The following is a 23,118-nucleotide window of genomic DNA, read 5'->3' as shown; positions in this document are numbered from 1 at the left end:
CAACAATGGTATGAAACTAAAAATCAACAACAGGAGAAAAGCAGGAGAATTTCAAAATATGTGGAAATTAAACAATACATTGCTGAAAATCAATGACACAAAGAAGAAATCAAAAAGATAATCAAAAAGTATCTTGAGACTAACAAAAATGGAAAAAACAACATACCAAGACATGGGATGCAGCAAAAGCAGTTCTAAGAGAGAACTTTATAGCAAAATATGTCTAAATTAGCAAAAAATAAAGATCTCAAATAAACAACCTAACTTTACACCTTACAGAAAACAGAAAAAGAACAAACGCGGCCCAAAGTTAGTAGAAGGAAGGAAATAATAAAGATCAGAGAACAAATAAATGAAATAGAAACTATAAAACAAACAGAAAAGATCAACAAAACTAAGAGCTGTTTTTCTGAAAAGAAAAACAAAATTGACAAATCTTTAGCCAGACTAAGAAAAAAAGAAGATTCAAATAAATAAAATGAGTAGTGAAAGATGAGACATTATAACTGATACCACAGAACTATAAAGGATCATAAGAGACCGTTATGAACAATTATACACCAACAAATTGGATAACGTACAAGAAATGAAAAATTTCAAGAAACATACAACCTACCCATAAGAAATAGAAAATATGACTAGACCTATAACAAGTAAGGAAATTGAATCAGTAATCAAAACTCTCCCGGTAAAGAAAAGCCCAGTACCAGATGGCTTCATTGATGATTTCTATCAAACATTTAAAGAAGAATAATACCAATCCTTCTCAAACTCTTCCCAAATATTGAAGAGGAATGAACATTTCCAAACTCATTTGAAGGGCACAACATTATTCTGATACCAAAGTCAAATAAAGATATTCAACAAAATGAAATTACAGGCCAATATCCATGGTGCACATAAAGCAAAAATCCTCAACAAAATGCTAGCAAACCAAATGCACCAGCACATTAAAAGGTTCATACACCAAGATCAAGTGGGATTCATCCCTAGAACACAAGGATGGTTCAACATAAATGAATTAATGAATGTGATACACCACACAAACAGAATAAAGAATAAAAATTATATGATCATCTCAATAGCTACAGGAAAGGTATTTGACAAAATTCAATATCCTTTCATGATAAAAATTCCCAAGAAATTAGGAATAGATGGAATGTACCTCAACATAATAAAGACCACGTATGACAAGCCCACGCTAACATTATACTCAATGTTGAAAAGTTAAAAGCTTTTCCACTAAGATCAGAAACAAGCAAGGATGCCTGCTCTCACCACTTCTATCCAACATAGTACTAGAAGTCCTAGTCGGAGCAATTAGGCAAGAAAAAGAAATAAAAGGTATCCAAATTAGAAAGGAAGAAGTAAAATTCTGTTTGCAGATAACATGATCTTATACATAAAAAATCCTAAAGACTCCACTAAAAAACTGCTAGTACCAAAATGGATTCAGTAAAGTTGTAGTATACAAAATCAAAACACAAAAATAAGTTGTGCTTCTATACACTACAGTGAACTATCCGAAAAAGAAATTAAGAAAGCAATCTCATTTACAATGGTATCAAAAACAATAAAATACTTAGGAATAAATTTAACTGAGGAGGTGAAAGATCTGTAAAATTATAAGATTATAAAAATTAAAACTGAAAATTATAAGATATTGATCAAAGAAACTGAAGAAGACACAAATAAATGGAAAGGCATCTCTTGTTCTTGGACTGCAAGAATTAATGTTAAAATGTCTATATCACCCAAAGCAATCTACAGAGTCAATGCAATTCCAATTAAAATTCCAAGGAGATTTTTCAAAGAAATAGAAAAAACAACACTAAAATTTATATGGAACCACAAAAGATCTCAAATAGACAAATCATTCTTGAGAAAGAAGAACAAAGCTGAAGGCATCACACTTCCTAGTGTCAAACTATATTACAAAGCTAAAGTAATCAAAACAGTAGAGAAGTAGCATAAAAAGACACATAGACCAATGGAAAAGGATAGAGAGCCCAGAAATAAATCCATGAATATATGGTCAACTAATCTTTGACAAGGGTGCCAAAAAAACACAGTGGGAAAAGGACAGTCTCTGAAATAAACAATGTTGGGAAAAGTGAATATCCATATGCAAAAGAATGAAATTAATGCCCTATCTTACACCACTCACAAAAATTAACTCAAAACATACTAAAGATTTAAATGTAAGATCTGAAACTGGAAAACTCCTAGAACAAAACATAGGGGAAACCTCCTTGACATTGGTCTTGGCAATGGTTTTTTGGATATGACACTAAAAGCACAGGCGACAAAAGCAAAAAAAACAAGTGAGACTACATCAAACTACAAAACTTCGGCACTGTACAGGAAACAACACAAAATGAAACGGCAATCTAAGGAATGGGAGAAAACATTTGGAAGCCACATATCTGATAATGGATTAATATCTCAAATATATAAAGAATCTACACAACTCCATAGCAAAATGAAATAATCTGATTTAAAAATGGGCAAAGAACTTAAATAGACATTTTTCCAAGACGACATAAAAATGGCCAACAGGAACATGAAAAGGTGCTCAACACCACCACTCATCAAGGAAATGCAAATCAAAACCATAATGACATATCATCTCTCACCTGTTAGGATGGATTATCAAAAAGACAAGAGATAACAAATGTTAGCGAGGATGTAGAGAAAAAGGAACCCTTGTGCAGTTGGTAGGCATGTAAATTAGTACAATCATTATGGAAAACAGCATGGAGTTTCCTCAAAAATTTAAAAACTGAACTACCATACGATCCAGCAATCCCACTTCTGGGTACATATCTGAAGGAAGCGAAATTAGTATCTCAAAGAGATACTTGCACTTCCACGTTCATTGCAGCATTATTCAAAACAGCCAAGATATGGAAACAATCTAATTGTCCATTGATGGCTGAATGGATAAAGAAAATGTGGTACATATAATGGAATATTATTCAGTTATAAAAAAGAAGGCAATGTTGTTATTTGTGACAACATGGATAAACCTGGAGGCTATTATGCTAAGTGAAATAAGCCAGATAGAGAAAGACAAATACCATATAATCTCAGTTATATATGGATTTTTTTTAAAAGTTGAACTCACAGAAACCAAGAGTAGGATGGCAATGGCCAAGGGTTGGGGGATGGGGGAAACGGGGAGATATTGGTCAAAGGGTACAAACTTTTAGTTTTAAGATGAATAAGTTCTGAGGATCTAATGTACAGCATAGTGACTATAGTTAATAATGCCATATGTACATTGAAATTTGCTACGAGAGTATACGTGAAGCGTTCTCATTCAAAATAAGAAAAAGAAAATAAGGTAACTGAGGTGATGGATGTATTTAACTTGATTCTGGTAATCAGCTCACAATGTGTATGTATATCAAATCATCATGTTGTACACTTTAAATATATACAATTTTATTTGTAAATCATACTTCAGTTTTTAAAAAAAGATTAGATAAAGCTGGATGGCATATAACAGATGTTCAGTATATCTTATACATATATACTTACACACAAAAATAAACATAAATGTATATAAAAATTAAAATGCATATATAAAATAGCTTTTAATATGCTCTCTGATGTTAATTCAATATTTTTAATATGAGATAAAACAACAAAATTTTACATTTTTAAATTGTCTTTATTTTCTTTCTGTCTATTCACAGGGATCTGATAGCTTTGTAGTGCACAATTTATTTCAAATTTATGGTAATAAAATAAAATACTTGCTAAGAGGAGATAAAATTTTGAGTTTTTTAATTTTTTTTCAAAAGAAACTATTATTACCTAAGTACTACAGTTCAAAATGGTTTTCTGCTTAAAACATTTAAATCCCTAGGACAAAATTTGGCCTAGAGGAGATAAACATATCCATCAATTTTTCTCTGGAATTCTTGATAAAAACATTATACATTCTCCCTAGTGAGCTGACATTTCAAGTAAACACAAATCATGATCTTACCTCTAAATGGTGGAGTCACAACCCTGAACTTGTTAATAAGTGAGTTATATAAAGCAATTTTCAACACTAATATAAAATCATCTATGGAATTCTCATAATTGTTTTTACTAAAGGTAGCAGTATGACTTAAACATATGTTCAATTTCACAAATCAAAAATATATAAGGGAGATTCAAACACTGGTAAACCCCCCAACAAAAAAACACGAAATATTAGAGATGATAGCCATCTCATTTAGACGTGACTCTGTAGCCCTAATAATTCAAAGATTGTTGACTTTTAAATGGGCTAAAACATACTTTGAGACTTGAATAACAATTCAAAAAGGCATTCTACGCTGCGCCAAAGAGGCATTTTTCTAATCTCCATTACATACCCAATCTAAAATGACATGGGATATGAACTCTTTGAAGCACTGTCCCATTAAATCCTGAGATCATTTCTAGTGCTAGTCTAACCAAGAGGAGACAAGTTTAAAACAAAAATTTTATGTTCAAATCTCAGACATCAAAAAGGCACTTGAAGTAGCTTGGAGAAGCAAAGAAGAGCTCTGTAGAGGATCAGAAAAATATCTGGACCAATTCAGAGTAACAAGTCAGGCAGCCAAATGTTGTAGCCAGTGCAAAGAAAGAGTGGCTAACTGCCCAGATGTATTTCACCACTTCAATACTTATAAATGTGCACTCTTGGTATAACTTCTGTCATTTGATGCAAAAGTTAAAAATCCAATGCAAAAACAATTATGAAAATGTGAAGCATCGGAGCCCACTGGGCATTGCGTTTTTGGGGAGAGGTAGGGCTTTATAAATATAAATACAGAAGCCAATGTAAATATCTGTGATCATTTTGCTAACCATATATAACAGACATTTTCCTTTAGTAATTTCATTGACACTAATCATATCCATATATATTTTTATACAAAGGTTTCTATATTTGCACAATTCCTAGTATATTTTTAACTCCTCAACTATATTTGGGAATCATTCCAGACCACAAGACTCTGAGGAATTGCAGAATTTATCAGACCGATGTGTCAACGCATATGAATATAGAACCACACAATGTTGTTTTAATTCGGCAAGCATAGCATCAACAAAATTTTCTGGTTTACGATGCCAGGTAGATGAAGTCAATTAAAGTAAGTGTAACTGTAAAAAAAAATAAACTCAGAAACTTTTAACTCTACAACTCAGTTAACAGGGACTTTTTTTTTAAAGCTAAATTCACATTATCTTACTGGGTCTCGAGATTCTGATCCTATATACTTTATACTCCCTCCGGAGAGTTTAATGTAGAGTCAATGGGCATCCACTGATGAAGTATAGGTCAAATACTGCCTTGCGAATTACGAGAAGTAATCAAGATAACAAAGGCTATTCCATTTAGCCAAGAGACAATAAAGCTTCCATTTTGCTTTTGTTTTTTTGCTATTATTTATTTTGTTCTCATTTTTAAGTATTCACAAGAAGTCAAAAGACAAACTTATCTTAAAATGATTTAAACACACTTCTAACCAATCATAACTGGACTATAGAAAAACTAAGACAGATAGCATAGTACAATCAAAAAAGACAGAATTAACAGGGTTTAAGCCCTGGTCTTTCACTTACTAGCAGTAATCTCAAGCAATTTAAGTATTTTAAACCAGTTTCCTCATTTCTTACGTGGGAAAAATAATAACAATATCTACTTCACAAAGTTGTTGATGGAGAGTAAGGAATAGAATGGATCTGAATGCAATTTTGTAAAACCGGAAAGAAACAACATGAATTCATTGGGTTATCATCAAGTAATAATTTTGCCTGTGAGACAAGCTGTTCAACATACAGTGTAATAAATCTGCTTCTTTATATTTATGTCTCTTAATTAAAATATTTTTAATGAAATAAACATTCACTTAAGTAAACTGTGTAACTACCAAAGTCCTTCCTTTTAACAATTTGGAGGTAAGAATAATTAATGTTTTAGAACAAAGTGTGATGACTCATTTTTATTTTTTAAATATATTTTCTCATATTTTTTAATCTTGCTTTTAGTATGTATTATGTTCAATTAACAAAACATATATGTGCTTCCTATTAAACCTTACAAATAGACCTTAGCAGAAGGAAAGGTATTTATTAAATTTCTAAGTCAACTCTAAATCTTTTCTTTTTTCTCATTTGGTTCATTCGATGCAAACACAATAAGCGTAATATATTCTTTCTCAGTGGTGAATAATAAATCACCATTTTACTTTCTCTATACTCATTACCTGAATGAGGCTTTAGATAGAACCAAATATAATTACAATATCAAACACAACAATCAAAGGTAAAATACTTGCAACAAACCATACCTAGTAATAAGAACCGCATTATCGTGGTGGGCAATCCCATTTTCTGGAATGGTGTTTCCATCACTTTGGTGGGAGAGAATGGATTTCTGCCACTTACAGAAGCTATCGAGGGACTTGTCTGCATGGTGGTTTATCTCCAAGTTTGGCTGCAATACAACATGCATACCAGAAATGTTCCAAACAAATTACTAAGGTCAGTTGTTAAAACTTTTGAAGACTAAAGTGGGACTATAATTAGAAGCAGTGGTTTCTAGGAATAATCTCTTGCCAATTTTTATTTCTGTAATATCTGAGAGTTAATTTAGTGTATTATTGAACCGACATTCTCTCCAGTTCCAGCTTTAATGATAATGTGAATATATGTGATCATCAGCATATAAAACCACTATTATAAGGTCTGCCATGCAAATGCCCATCTTTATACTGAAACACATAGCTAAAGATACATATATAGCTTTACCATGACATAAGAGGTATATTCTTGTAAACTATTTACGATTTGCTTTAAATATTAAATGCTTAGAGCTGAAAGTCATATTAAACTAGAACTTCCTAAGAGAAGAAGTAATAAAATATATTATTTTATAATACATAATTCTGTAGCCTGTTAAGAGTTTTAGATTTATAAACTAACTCATTCTTACCTGATCTTCTGTGAGAACAATTAAGCGGGCCACTATAATATTCACAACGTTTCCTAGGCTGGAATCACGGTAAAGTTTGGCAACCTGACCTCCAGAAAATAAGAAAAGACACAAAGTCAGACAAAAATCATAGGGTGACCATTTGATATTTTTTAAAAGAGTGGTAAAATAATTTTTCAAGAATTTAACCACTGTATATATAAAAAGATATTCTTTTATTCCATATCACTTAGAACTCTACCCTTAAGATCCCTTGGTAAAAGGTTTTTATACAAGTCTACCACAAGAAATATTTCTCCTAAAGATGAACCACAACATAGTAATTAAGAGGGTGAGCTGAATGTTTCAAATTAAAGAAAACCTCTTAAACAAGATTTAACATGACACATTCAAAAAGTCATATTGTCTGAAAGTGAACAATAAGATCACCCTTAAATGTATTTTCAATGGAACTGAAACAATAGATCAATTCTTTCTCATTTTAAGTGAGTACATTCTAAAAATCATTATTTCACAATAAAAATCCATGACCTTAGTTAAAAACACAACAAACTATTAAGTTAAAATATTATATAGAGGGATCAAACTTACAATATTCATCACACTCAAAATGTAATGTTCAATGTCTTTGCGGCCATGGTAGCCCACCATCATTTTGTCTGCCACTACTAATGTCTCCACAAACCGCTCAACGCTTACTGATCTCTTCTGTCTGTGGCGGCTATGTGTGTCATTAATTGGTAGAGAAGAGGGAAAAGCAGATGTGTCATTCAGCCACCAAGGTTTGCCACTTCTTATGAGGTCTACAATAAAAACAATTAACTAGTTCAGAAAAGTTCACTAATTAAACTTATTTATTTATAGATCTTTCATGTAAACATAAATTTTTATGTTCATAAATTCATTTTAAGATTTTTCAAAATAGGAGGGAATGAGGAAATGCAGTAGTGAGAAAATTAAATTCTTTATATTTTTCAAACTAATCATATTTTCAGAAAAAAATTAAACATTAATAACATTCAACTGCCCATGAAAACAAAACAAAGTAAATCTAATGAATTACTTAATAAAAAAGAATTTTCAAATAATCATTTCATATCATTCCAGTGAGTGATTGTCAGACTAATTTTAATTTAGAATATGTACTTTAAAAAAATCATTTAAAGTTGTTTAAAAAGCAACTAGAGCATTAACTTTCTAAACAGCCTAAGACAGTTCTGATGAAGAACAATTAATGTCGTGAAAATCTATTCCTAAGATGCTTTTGAGCATTTATTTTAAAGTAAGATACTTTTTCTTAAACTATCTTAATTAGAACAATTCTACTGCTTTAGTAATGTCAGTCCTAACAAGGCTGTGAATTTTTTAATTCCTTAGTTTTACAGTCTAAACTATTTATACTAACAAAGTACTTAAAGTATTCCTTTTCCAAAACCTAGAGGTAAATGGTATTAGAATCAGAGTTGAAAGATCACGATTCTAGCATGACTCACTTTAAATCACATTTTGGTGTGGATTGTAGTTTTTCCTTTGTTTTATACACATTTGGTCGTTCAGTACAGAGGAAACCTTTTAGTACTATGGCATTTGTAAACACTTGCCTCATCTAAATTCATCTTCATTTAATAACCTTGAGCAGGTACATGTCCTTTGCATACCTCACTTTCATATCCTTAGGTTGAACAGGAAATCCTTCTAACCTCCACTTATTGAAAAATTTAGTGAGGAAAACTTAGATTAATTTACATAATATACTTGACAGAAAGTAGCACTATTTTCTATTTTTCTAACTTCTTTAGCTTTTCCTTTTAAAAATTAGTTAGGGAGGGGCTGGCCCAGTGGCATAGTGGTTAAGTTCTTGTGCTCTGCTTCAGCAGCATGGGATTTGCTAAAATCCCAGGTGCAGACCTACACACTTCTCATTAAGCCATGTTATGGCAGCATCTCACATACAAAATAGAGGAAGATTGTCAACAGATGTTAGCTCACGGCCAACCTTCCTCACCAAAAAAAAAAAAAAAAAAAAAGCAGGTAGAAGTTACAAATTTTAAGAAATGAGATGGAAATGACCACAAGAAGTTATCAAATACTTTTGAATCTCATATAAATTAAATGTGTCTTTATTCCTAAAGATTAAGAGAGGCAGAGACATACTACTTCTATTTGAATAGTATATACCCAAGACAGCCAGTAAGTATTCCCCTATGTCCAGTTGTGGCAGACAGACTCTTAAGGTGGCCTCCTAATGTTCACGCATTTGTGTGATCTTCTCCCCTTGAATATGGGTGGGACTTGTGACTTGCTTCTAACCAATGCAATACAGCAAAGATGATGGGATCTACATGATTACATGTATATGAGTACATAATTATGTTAACATAATACTGTAAAATCTCTCTCACTAGAGTCTTTCTCTTGCTGGCTTAGAGGAAGTAAACAACTATGTTGGTGTACATGGCAAGGAACTGGAGGTGGTCTCTGGCAATCAGCCAGAAACTAAAGCTTTCATTCCTACAACAGCAAGCAACTAAATGCTGCCCACAGCCATGGGAATGGAGAAATGGATTTTCCCCAATCAAGACTCCAGATAAGAACACAGCCCTGGCTGAGGCTAAGTAGATAACTCATCCATGCACAAACTCCTGATGCGCAGAAACTGTGAGATGATAAAAGCATATTGCTTAAGCCATTGGGTTTGTGATAATATTGTTATGAAACAGTCAAAATCTTTTCTGCATTAACATAACTCTAATTTCTCCTGCTCAGTCTTCTGTGATCATAAAACCACTCATGTATTAAAATTATGCCTAGTCTTCCCTTCCTATGGCTGGACAGCTTAAATGTCTAAACATAAGATTTAATTTCCATTATTTTGATCATTGTCACTTCTCTAATCCATTCAATTTCTCCCTATTTTTATTTAAAGTATTGTGAAAAGAGTTAGACATGATTAGGCAATGTAAGTGCTAGACATTTAGCAAGGGTATTTCTCATTTGATAGCATTCAGTATAAACTAGCTGCTTTTATTATCATCATTTTCATAATTAAATACATATATAATGTCTTTGATAGTCATTTGTAAATAAAAAGATATAGTCCTTATACTCAAAGAATTTGCAGTTTGATATATATATACATATATATAATATTCATACATCCATACTGAGTGAATAAAATCAAGAGAGAATATCTTCAGTTTCATTTAAAAATTAAATTAATGCAGTATAATTAGATCATCACAAAACAATATTTACATTCTATAATTGTAGATTGACTACTCAATGATGGCTTAATGATCTGTACCTAATATGTTTTTCAGTCTAAAATAGAATACACAATTGACTTATTTTGTTTTGGTTCAAAATAAAGATTAGCAGTTCTTCAAATGATACTCATGACATAAGATTTGCTCAGTTTAATTTTGGATAGAGTGTAGAATGCTAAAGAAAACTCTCCTCCATAAACACATACAATAAAAAACTTTTCCCCAAAACTAAATACATGGATCTCTTTGCCATCTGAAATAAGATTTTAAGTTTTCAATCAGTCTCAAAATATTTTTTAATACGTACAGCCATTCAAGATTATTTCATTGACCTGCTTTATTTTTCATTCATAGCACTATTACTTCTTGGCAGTTGGCCATTGCTTTCTTTGTTTGTTTGATCACTTATTTAGTTAACTGTCTCTCCTCACTAGAATATAAGCTCCATGGGACCAGGGACTCTTCCTGCTTTATTTATTCTGCATCCCCAGCGTCTAGAATAGCCTTGCATATACATGCTAGATAAGTATTTATTTAATAAATACATAAGTAGATAAGGCAGGTATAGAGACGTAATAATATCTATATCAATGGACTATAAAACATTCAACTTTCTTTTTTTCTTTTTATCCTGTACTTTCCAAATTTTCTACAAAGAATAGATATTATTTTCATACAAATTTTTAAATTGATAGCTTAAATCTAATTAGAATGGGGAAATTCATATCTGAATACAAGATAAATATACCCACTGTCAAAAGGGCTTTTATATCTCATGTTTTGATATAAACTTGAGTTCTCCATAACAGGTTAAGCAGCAGTGTATGCCTATAAATGCACATCTCACTTGAACTATGCTGTTGAAATAGTGTCACAATTAACATTAATAGTTCTTAACCAGACATTTCTCAAACTTAGTAAACACAAAACGCTTTTTTTCCAATAACATCTAGTAACTTTCCCATGGAACTTAGGGAACTACTACTATATTCTCACTATTGGGAAGCCAGTGAAGTGTTTGAAGGTGACTAATACTGCCTAATTTAGGAGACAGATTGACTAAAGACAGGACAAACCTGGAGACAGGAAGACCAGTTAGAAAGCCATTACAGTGGTCTAGGCAGGAGACAATGAGGGGCTGAACTAAATGAACAGGTGTTAGGGGTAGTAGAAATGGCTAGTGAGTGGAATAGATTAAAAGCGAGGACAATTTAGGAAATAGTAATCCAGGGGGAGAGATTGTGGAAGAAAATCTCCCCCTAAAAGGGCAGAATTTTATCATGGCAATAAGAGTAGATTTGGAGAACTGTCTGACTCAACTAAACCATTGAAAAATAAGGATCTGCCTGAGTAAGACCAGCTAATTATGAGATAGGCACTTCAAAAGAGGCTAATTTGAATATCAAAGGATTAAGAGATACCTTTCAGAATATGATGAAATCTTTAAATACTTTTGCCAAAAGTGACCTTTACAATCATATAGAGAAGGATGTCATGTTATGGAAAAGATGGGAAAATTATACTACAATAAACAGCTAAATATTTGAAGCCTAGTTTTTAAACAATTTGTATACAGTTGTAATTATCGCCTAAATTTTGTTAAATATAAGATAAAATAAACTATTTGCATAATATTTAGTTTCATTACTCAATACAAAGACCAGTCGAACCTTTTGTTGTTATTTACTATAAAATTTTATTTCACGTTTTACATGAATTCACTTTAAGTGGGCTTTCTGTAGTACCAATTATTCTGAACTAGCAAGGACCTCCCATAATTAAAAGCCTCAGAGATTATTCAAGAAGAGAGTATGCAGAATGAGTTCAGTTGAGAAAAGCCCTCCAAAGAACACTTACGCTTGAAGTAGAAGAAAAGGAGCCCATGAAGGATAGAATGGAGAAGGAACAAAAGAGTGATGCATTCACTAATTCACAAGGCAACACATTCCATATTTTACAAATCTACTTGTTGAACCCATTCCACTTTTAACTAAATTTACTTGCTGGTGAATTCTTCTTTGTATTAAGCTGAAATCTGCCTCTGAAATACTCTCCCCCTGGTTCTAGCTACTAGAACTACACTGAACAAATCTAATCTTTTTTTTTTTTTTTTAATATGATAGCTCTTTAAATGCTAGAAACAGAGTTGGCCCCGGAGCTGAGTGGTTAAGCTCGCACGCTCCACTTCTGTGGCCCAGAGTTTCGCTGGTTTGGATTCTGGGCACGAACATGGCACTGCTCATCAGGCCATGCTGAGGCCACGTCCCACATAGCACAACCAGAAGGACCTACAAGTAGTATACAGGTATGTACTGGGGGACTTTGGGGGGAAGAAGAAGGAAAAAAAAAGAAGATTGGCAATAGTTGTTAGCTCAGGTGCCAATCTTTAAATAAATAAATAATTGCTAGAAACAGTCATCCCAACAACAATGATAGCTACAATTTGACTGAGTAACTAACGTGTGCCAAAAGGACTACTCAGAGAGGTTGGGTAATTTGTCCAAAGCTACACCAAAGCCCATGTTCTTTCCACTCTATTTCTCTAAGTGTTTTAATCTTTAGACTAAACAGCTTCCTAACTCCATACCTCTAAATCTTGCTGTTCTCCGCTTCAGTCTCCATAGGGCTGCCAGAGTAATCTTTCTAAAACCCAAATCTGATCATGTGATTCCTACTGCTTAAAACCTGTCAATGGGTTTCCAGCACAATTAGAATAAACAAACTCCCCAATAAGGTTTAAACAAGCCTCTCATGATTTGGCCCCTTCTTATCTCTCCAGATTCACCTCTCACAACCATTCCCCCAACCACTATGAATCTCACCCACCCCTCTCTCTCCAACCCACATTCTAATATCCAGTTGGTTATATGAACTGCCAATTCGTGGAATGTGACATCCTCTCTGTTGGTTTTGTAAATGCTCTTTCCTCCATGCAGAACACTCCATCCACTGCTCACTCCACTTTGCCCAGCTAACTTCTCTTATCCCTAGAGCCTCAGCTTAGAAGTCACTTCCTCCGTGAAGCCTTCTTTGACCACTGAAATCTAGGTTTGTTATTTCTACTATGTATTTCTATAGTACCCTGACTATCACTATCTTTGAATACTACCTTAAGACTCTTCAAGTCTTATTCAAGTGTCTAGATTCCTGACACTAGAATAAAAATATCAGGGTAACCAAATAGCACAGAGTACTATGGAACACGTGTGCATGAAAGCTGTAACAATTACCTAGATAAAATAAGGTGGGTTTTTTCCCTTCAAAGGAATAAAAAAATCAAATTTTATACAGACTTATATTTTAAAGACTTCTCAAAGAGCCTCCAAAATTGACTTAAAACTATTGATGGGTGACACCTTTTAAGAGGACTCTGGGCATTATCATTCTAATTACTCAAATTCCGATTTACTTTTATTATTAACCTTACCATATGTGCCAGAAGAAAGAGAGTGGCAATACCATACAATATGCTTTCTAAAATCTATACATTCACTCACCCGAAACCCCACAATGAGAGTGATCAAACAGATGCCGTTGCTGAAGGGTAGACTTTTTATAAATAACATGTGGATGGCCATTTTCATAACTGAAATGTTTGGAATCTTCTGTGGTATTCTTTAATGGTTCAATAAAATATTCTTCATCTTCTGTAGCAATAACACCATGCTAAAATAAAAGGAAACAAAGAATTTACCAAGAAGAATCATTTTAAGTATTATCATTATTACCAAGGGTCAAAAATAAATTGATCTCTCCAAAAAGGAGGTTAAGAGACATGTTAATAGAAATTTAGTGAATTATCTGTACTCAGCAAAACAGTGTATAAATTTTCATATTCTTTAAAAAAGATGTTTAAATACCTCTAATTGCTATGCCCTGTACTAAGCATGACACTTACCTATTTCTCCAATCTCAACAACTCTGTAAGGTAACAGAGACCTCTAGGTGTTCACTCAGGCTTATTTCCTTTCCAAATTGTGCAAACAACTTAACTACATCCTCTGTGTTTAGGTATAGCTTTGTAATTGAGTTTTGGCCAATAGAAAATGGGCAGGGTTGGGCCTGGCCTAGGGGCGCAGCGGTTAAGTTCACAAGTTCAGCTTCGGCAGCCCAGGGTTCACTGGTTCAGATCCCGGGTGCGGACACGGTACTGCTTGGCAAAAGCCATGCTGTGGTAGGTGTCCCAAGTATAAAGTAGAGGAAGATGGTCACAGATGTTAGCTCAGGGCCAGTTTTCCTCAGCAAAAAGAGGAGGATTGGTGACAGATGTTAGCTCAGGGTTAATCTTCCTCAAAAGAAAAGAAAATGGGCAGGCTGTTGTATACCACTTTCAGGCCCAGCCCCTGAAAAACTCCCCAGTGGAATCCTCCACTCTCTCTGAAAAAAGACTTAGGGCAGGTGGAAGCCAAAAGAGAAGGAACCTGAGCCCTTGAGGGACCTCATGGGAAGCTGTCCAACATAGACACTAACATAAGGGAAAAATGAATTTCTATTGTGATAAACTACTGACATTTTAAGGTTTATGTTACACTAATTGATATGTGCTTATTAATATAAATCCCATACATCTCCATGTTACAGATGAAGTAACAGGCTCAGAGGTTAAGAACTTGCCCAAAATTAGACAGAGGTAAGAGAGGAGCTGGAACTCACACAAAGCTCTGCTCTTATTCACAGTATTCTGCTGCTTACACGTACTCAGCCAAGTCCTACTCAGTTCAATCATAGCTCCTCTTTTAAAACTTTCTCTAGCCCAAATGGAGTAGCTTCGCCCTCCTCTGAGCTCCAACAGAGCTTATTACTGGTATCATTTATTTTTAATTAATTCCATACTGCTTTGCTACATCTAGGGTCTTGAAGCTATATTCAAATCCGGTAGAACTTTTCAGCCGCATGTTTTATCTTCCCTACTACACTATTTGCTTTCTTAAGGCAAAGGGTCACGTCTCATATTTCTTTGTATCAGTTACAGCCATAGAAAGTATCTCATATATAGTATGTATGCCAAATAAAAGTTTGCTGATTAAAAGAAATGAGATAGTAAAAGTTATCTGCATCAGAAATAAGAACTTCCATCCTTATCTAGCAGTGTTTTCCTACGTATGGCACATGTGAGGACTGCTCCTAATCCAACTAATTTACCCTGTAACACTGGATAAAACACAAACTCTCTGGGTGTATTTCCTCAGCTGGAAAAATGAAAGGGTTGGGGTAAATTAGTGGTTTTAAAACAGCACTCTGGGGAGCCCTGAGGGTTCCATGGAAGTGCCCTCAGGGGATTGCCCCAGACAACAAAGGGAGACCTATAGTGCTTGGATTCCTAGGCTTAGGAATCAACTGTGCTTTTATTAATCTATATATTAAATTTCCACATAACATTTCATTTGAGAAAAGGAGGGTTTTGCAGCTTTAAAAAGAAAAAAGCTGAAAATCTCTGATCCAGATAATCTCTAAGGTCTCTTTGAATCTAAACCTCTGTGATTCTGTTTAGGGAAATTCATGTTAAGTACCACAAGCTTGGACATAAAGATAAGACATAATTAGAGCTGCTCTACTCTAACTTATGGATGAAGCTGGCAGCCATCTACACTAAACAAGGTAAGGAATGCAAAAAACAAAAAAAGTAACCCTTAGTCACTTCATATTATTTGTACCATTGTTTGCTTTATTTTAAGGATATTAGTCCCTAAATTAAATGTAAATACTGACAGGAATCACATAATATGCCTTTAACAAACTCTAATACCTGAGCATGAATTACTTTACCACGAAGGTTAACAATATGATAGCAAACTGAGCAGGGTTCCTGCATATAAGAGGGCACCTGCAGAAAAGAGGGCATGTATAAGAAATTATGATAAGAGGGAAATATAGGAAGCAGGGTTAGAGTGCTGCCCAGAAAAGGTAGAGCACTGAAGTCATGTCATGCTGGACTGTGGGCAGAAGGACGCTGAAAAGGTCCCAGACAAGAACTCAAGTTGCTGGTGAAAAAGAGAGTCAGAAGCCTGGTAAGTAAACAAAGTCTCTAATTTCAAGAATGGAAAGACTCTGGAAGAAAACTCAGAAATTTTATGTGTTAGGTGCTGTATAAGATGTTTATACACATTATCTCATTTAATCTTACAGCTCTTTGAAGTAAGTACTACTATCAGCTCCACTTTGCAGAGGAGAAACCAAGACCAAGCAAAGTTAAGTAACAAACTCACTCAATTGACTCTGGAGCCTGGACTCTTACACACTGTATTATTATAATGCCCTTATCCTCTGAGGGCTGTTTCTGACTTTATTTATTCATTCACCAAGTATGCGTTGAGTGCCTATCACACGGCAGGTACTGTTCTAGGTGGTGGGGATACAATAGTGAACAAAACAAAGTTTCAGCTCTATCGTGGGGCTTACATTCTGGTGGGAGGAGGCAGAAAAAAGTAAATCATTCATTTGATAAATAATGATCAATCAGATTGTGATACATGTTAAGAAGAAAAACAGAGTAGTGTAAGAGGACAGAGTAATCAGAAATGAGGGAATTATACAAACTATTTAGTATGGTTAGGGACATTCTCTCTAATAAGGTGATGTTTGAACAGAAACCTGAATAAAGTGAAGGAGCAAGCCAAATAGGTATCTTAAGAAAGACAGACCCAACAGTGGGCATGGCAAATACAGAGGCAGTGGGGAAGGAGCATGTGTGCAGTATTTGCGAAACGGGAAGGAGTTACTGTGGCTAGAGGGAGGGAAGGGGAAAAAGATTATGAGATTAGAAAGGTGCTAGAAGCCAGTTGATGGAGGATCTGAGGTAAGTGGGAGCCCCAGAAATCTGTGCATGCCTAGCAAGGGCCCTGCTGTCACTTCCCTCAGCATCCCCACTCACCACTACACTGTCTGCTTCAGGAACATCAGGATTAACCTCATCATGCCCCCTTCCCCTGCCATGCCACTCCCTACAAGAAGCCCAAGACTCATCCCCTGGATTCTATTCCCCATATGATTATGTACATCATGTTTTCTGATCCCATCTCCTACTTCCCTTATTCAGCATTTAAAACACTTCTACTGTGCCCTCTCAAACTTAAGGTCAATTAGCAACAAAATCTCCTATACCCTCAGCCTCATCTGTGAATGTTCACTTCATCTTGTTCAAACAAAAATCTGAATCTCCTCAAATGACACTCTTTCTTCCCCATAATCCTTTAGAATGGTGGCTGCTTTCTCTCCTACATGTCTCCTATTGGACATGGAGGTCAGGTAAGTGTCCTTGTGACTCACTGCCATTTCCAAACAATTCTCTCTCTCTCCCTTCTCCACAAAAAACAAAAACAAACAAACAAACAAATCCACCATCTTGGAATCTCACGCCATCACCCTCTCCCTCTGCTAGTCGCAGCAATCTACTGACCCAGAGTCACTTTCCTCATTCCTTAAAGATTTTGCTTCTGGATCACTGTCACTCTCTGTAATTCCATTCCCGAAATAACTGTTGATTTCAATATCTTCTTGTATCATCATCTCTTAAAATTTGTGTGTGTGTGCATGGGCCCTGGATCCCTTTGGAAGTCTAGGGGTGAAGCCTAGGGACCTTCTCAGAATAATATTGTAAATGCAGAAAAAATATACAGGATTATAAATAAAAGAAATTGTAGTAAAATACAATTATAAAAATATTTTCAAAATGTAATAAAGTAAATATATATAACTTTTCCTAACACTTTAAATCAGAAGATCTGAAGTGGATCTAATAACCACCACAATTTCACAATAGCGATTAACATAAATAATATTTTGAAGAACGTGCAAAACCTGTAACATGATACGAAAATATCTATAATTTCTTTTGGGGACAAAGTCACAGGTACTGCTGTTACATTACTGGTTGTTACTCATATTCATAACTGAAGGAAATGTTAAATTTCAGTTAAGAATTAGTAAAAATAAAGACATAATTTTCCACATTCCAGTTCACAAACCCCCTGAACTCCATCCATGGACCTCAGGTTAAGAACTATTGACATAAATGGTCTCTTCAATCCCTGCCCTCTCAATTCCTTGAACTTCCCTCTTTCAAATATCTTGTCCTTCACTTTACCTTTCCACAGTCAAACCCTAGACTTCAGCACTATCAGCATTTGCAACCCTGCCATAATCTCAACTTCCCATTCTTCTGTCTTTCCAGCACCGATGCTCTAGCATTCTGACACCAAGAGACAGTCCTTTTATGCCCACCAGGACCCACTGATTCTGTCACCTTTTCGTTGTCCTCCACCCACCTCATGTCATTACTTCCCTCCTAACCCAGACTCAATTTCACCTTCAATTCCCTTACCCTGTTTTCCCTTCATGGAATTTATTTGGCTAAACCACAACCCTGACTAAATTCAGTGTTGCTACTTCAGCCTGCACCTTTGCAGTTCCATCTAGCCAGAGAAAAACACAACCAAGAAAGTGAGAGTGGTCTCACTTTAAATTCATCATCATGGTCTCAACTGTGCTCTTAATGCTTCATGGCAATTATACTATGTTTCTCTAGTTCATTCAGTATCCACTCTCCTGGATAAATATTTCATACTTTTTCTTCTCCTCTTAATCCCCTACCACTTCATCTTTCCATCTTCTGTTCCAATAGACAACACTGCACAACCTGCTGCAAACTCCTACAACCACAAATACCCACCTACCTGCACCTCATGTAAATATAATCTATTTTATTTCCTGTTATTATGGATAAACTGTCTATTCTCCTAGCTAAGGACAATTATTCTATTTATACATGATTCCATCCCTTCTCACCCATCAATGACATCATTCCAGAAATCTCCCTTCTCTACATAATCATTCCTATCTTTATCAAACAAAACAAAACCTCCTCTGACTCCTACTTCTGCCTGCAGCAACTGATCATTTCTTGCTTTCCCAAAAGTCCTTAAAATAATTGTGTATATAATCTTTTCTTTTCTCCCATTCCTTCTGAAACCTACTCTAATCAGGTTTTTTCCTCTTTTCCAAACTTTACATGATTTAGCAAAACTGCTTTTGTCAAGGTCACCAATAACTTCCTCATTGATAAATTCAATGTCAGTTTTCAGTACTACTCTTATTTTGACTCAGCAGTTAAAATACTTCCTTCTCTTGGCTTCTAGGATATTTGCCTAGTTTTCCTTCAACTTTCTTATTCCACTGTTCTTTACCACCCCTTCCACATTTTTCTGACCTCCCTAAGGGGTTACCTTGGAGTACCCAAAGGCTCAGTCCTTAGACCTATTCTTTATTCTGTCTATATTCCCCACCTCTATTAATTTCATATAATCCCCTTCCTTTAAACGTCATCTACAGATGATGACACCCAAACTTATAACTCCACAATTCACATCTCTCTCCTGAACTCCCAACTTGCATATCCAACATCCTACACAACATCTCAAGTTTAATCTGTCCAACTGAACTTGTGATATGCATCACCCCCCAACCTACGCCTCCTACAGCTCTTCCATCTCAGTTAATCCCTGAGTCTTTCTCATCTCATTTGATGACTGCTCTATTCTTCTTGTTGCTCAGGCCTCAAGCTTGAAGTTATCAATGATTCTATCCTGTGTCCTCTAAAACCTAATATCTGGCCACCCTTCTCTTGTTAATCTCACCTTCCATTACTCTTCCTCTCTTTCACTTAGCTCTAGTCGTGGTAGTCTTCTTGCTGTTCCTCAAACACTCTCAGATCAGACCTCTGTATTTGAAGAGTTCCACCTGGAAATAGCCCTCAGATGTCAGCATTCCCCTTAAGGTCTTTACTCAATATTTTTTCTGCCTTAGAATTTATCATTATCAACATACTATGATTTTTATTTATTTGTATTATTGTGTATCTCCTCCACTAGAATGCAAGCTAAATGATGATAGGGATTTTTGTTTTGTTTACTGTTGTACTCCTAGCACCTAGAACACTGCCTATTATATGATAGGTACTTATAAGTATTTGGTGAATGGATGAATGAATAATGGAAAAAGTGGAAAGGCACTGTGGACATAACTAAATGAATAGAAAGTCTAATGGGGTCACTGGTCTTTTCTAACTAGCTTCAGAGAGATTAAAGAAAATCATTTTTCATGATATAAGAACAAAATGTAAAGAAAGGAACAATCAAAAAAGGAATGATCTCTTGAAAATTAGAAATATAACTGCTGTAATTTTTAAATTAATTGAAGGAAAAGTAGGCAAAGTGGGGAAATCTCATAGAACTTAGAACAAAAAAGGAAAAAATGAAAAAAGAGATAGGAGAAAAAGAGAACCAAGTATAGAAAGGAGGGAAACAAGGAGAGAAAATTATCAAGGAAATAATCTTTTAAATTTCTCTAAGGTGAAGGAGAGTCTTTAAATTTAAAGCACCCATCAAATGCCAAGTAGGGATAAGGAAAGATGACCCACAGCTTACCACATTATTATAAAATTCTTGAAACAGGAAGGATAAAGAGAAGATCACATCACTTCATTGAGGAAACAATTTTAAGAAAAAAAAAAGTACAAGAAACCAACTTCTATCTGCCACTCGAAACGAATTAATGCTAATTTTTTCAGATCTTTACTTCTTTTCCTAAGATACAAAACTGTATAGATAAATTTGATGCTCTATATTTCCCTTGCCCAATTCTACCATCCATGGTTCTGAAGGAAAATAATTTTGAACCTAGAATTCCACATCCAGCTAAATTATTAACCAAACATGAGGGCAATATAAAGCCACTTTCAAATAGGCCAGGACTCAGAAATTTAACTTCCCAGGCACTTTTTCTGAAGTAATTACTTGAAGATGTTCTCCAACAAAACCAGGATATAAACTCAGAAAGAGGAAGATATGGAATTAACCTAGGAAAAAAGAAATCCCAAGATGAGAAATATGTAGTAGCTCAAGAAATTAATTAACCAGTAGACTCCAAGAAAAATGCCTCCAAAGAAGAGTGGAATATATTCCAAGCAACAGACATAAGGATTAAAGAACTGGATAACATGCATCACTTGGTAAAGAAATAATTTTTTCTCAATAAAACAAAGTAAAAGTAATTAGAAACTCCAGAAAATCAAAACCTGGATAAGAAAGCCATGTTCCAAACATAAAGCAAACTAAAATGGGAGATTATTTTGAATAGACAGACTGTAACATTAGGAATTTTTTCCTTTGAATAGAACAAGGGTTGTAACATTGAAATTATAGGTAAAGAAATATGATTAGAAAATACTAATAATCTCTATGTTGAAAACGATTTTATATAGAACAGTTAAAAACAGAATTGATTAAGAGAGGCCTTTGAAAAGTGGGATTTTTAAAAAATTTGTTTACATATTCTATTTGATTAAAAATGTAACATAATACAAAATAAGAATGAGGGCAAGGGTTACTAAGACTGATGGGTAAAAGTATGATGAGGAACAGGATATTTACAGTCTCAAAGTGTCTGCTCACAAGTTCCCTATTAGTTGCTACAGGGAAAACAGTCACTTTAGAGGGCAAACTTGGCAGACCACACCTTAATGAAGTAATCAAAGTTAGTCATCATAGACCATGCAGTTTCAATAGGAAGCAAAGTAAAACAGAAAGGTGTTAACAACGAGAGGGGAAGAAAACAAGAGACAAAAAGTCTCAGTGAAAATGAAGAATAGATGCATGACACCCTGCTATCCCCTAAGTATAGAAAAGTTTCCATTTTCAAGCTTATTCTCACTTTTGATTTATCAAACATCTTTTTCAATTTCATAAATAGTTGCTTACATTAATGACTCTCAAATTACTTGTTTTCACTATTAAATTCTTTCTTTCAGTTATATTTCCCAGATGCCGACTAACATCTTTAACCTATTTCTTCAGATTCCCCACGTTTACTATATCAAAATCATTCTCTTCATCTTCCTCTCCAATCCAGCATTCCACTGGCATTCCCTTTCTCAGCTAGTAAAATTCATATACATCCCCATCCAAAAGAGAAACCTCAGCCATCTTCAATCACTTTCTCTCCTTCATCCCATACCCCGTTCAATTCTATTTCAATTTTTAAAAATATTATAAAATATGTACTATGTATTATATGTCTTATTAGATGCCAGAGAAGAAAAAATTTATAAGACAAAAATCCTCCAAACTTTCTCACCAAAATGTGGCTCAAATTCATTTTCTCTCTCCATTCCCAGTGCCATAGTCTTTGTATAGCCCTTCATTTTCTCCTACATAGCCAGCCCTGGTGGTCTAGTGGTTAAGATTCAGCGCTCCAACACCTGGGTCCATTTCCTGGTTGGGGAACCATATCATCTGTCTGTCTGTCAGTTGTCAGACTGTGGCAGCTGCATGTTGCTATGATACTGAAAGCTATGCCACTGCTATTTCAAATACCAGCAGGGTCACCCACGGTGAACAGGTTTCAGTGGAGCTTTCAGACTAGGAAGAATCTGGCCACCCACCTTCAAAAATGTTGACCATGAAAACCCTAGGAAAAGCAGCAGAGCACTGTCTGATACAGCACGGGAAGGTGAAAGGATGGCGTCAAAAAGACCCAGAAGCGTACCACTCTGCTGTACAAAGGGGAACTATCTGTCAGGAGCGACTCCAACAAACACTGACATTAGCACGAACAACAAAGCTCCTACAAGTTCTAACTCATCTTCCTATCTCCAATCAATCCTCTTCCTTCAATCTCAAAATGGAATTATGGAATTAGGCTTTTTTTCCTAAATCTCAATTTCTTCATTTCACTACTCTGTTAAACTATCAATGGCAAAATTAATGACAATGCCAAATTTAAAGGACTTGGTCAATGACTAGGAATAGTATTTTTCTACCATATTTAACAGCGTGTCATTTTAACATATGAGATGTTTTAGAACAGATTTATTTT

The 23,118-nt window shown here is 34.7% G+C and overlaps 1 protein-coding gene across 6 annotated transcripts in view; it reads right to left on the bottom strand.

Moving 5' to 3' along the window:
- Nucleotides 1-23,118, bottom strand: part of ADAMTS6 (ADAM metallopeptidase with thrombospondin type 1 motif 6) — a 308,350-nt gene that overhangs the window by 281,038 nt on the left and 4,194 nt on the right. For all 6 annotated transcript variants that reach the window (XR_011430332.1, XR_011430333.1, XR_011430331.1 and 3 more), the window contains exons 3-6: nt 13,746-13,914; nt 7,574-7,785; nt 6,983-7,066; nt 6,339-6,484 (exon numbers count right to left, since the gene is read on the bottom strand). Coding sequence is in view for 3 of the 6 variants with exons in the window: in XM_070246190.1 (XP_070102291.1) it covers nt 6,339-6,484; nt 6,983-7,066; nt 7,574-7,785; nt 13,746-13,914 (611 nt within the window). In the remaining 3 variants the exon portion in view is untranslated. The remainder of the gene's footprint in view (nt 1-6,338; nt 6,485-6,982; nt 7,067-7,573; nt 7,786-13,745; nt 13,915-23,118) is intronic.

This window comes from Equus caballus, chromosome 21, assembly GCF_041296265.1.
Source record: "Equus caballus isolate H_3958 breed thoroughbred chromosome 21, TB-T2T, whole genome shotgun sequence".
NCBI lineage: Eukaryota > Metazoa > Chordata > Mammalia > Perissodactyla > Equidae > Equus > Equus caballus.
Note: the sequence above shows the minus strand (reverse complement) of the source record. Positions and strands in the feature narration are given on the sequence as shown.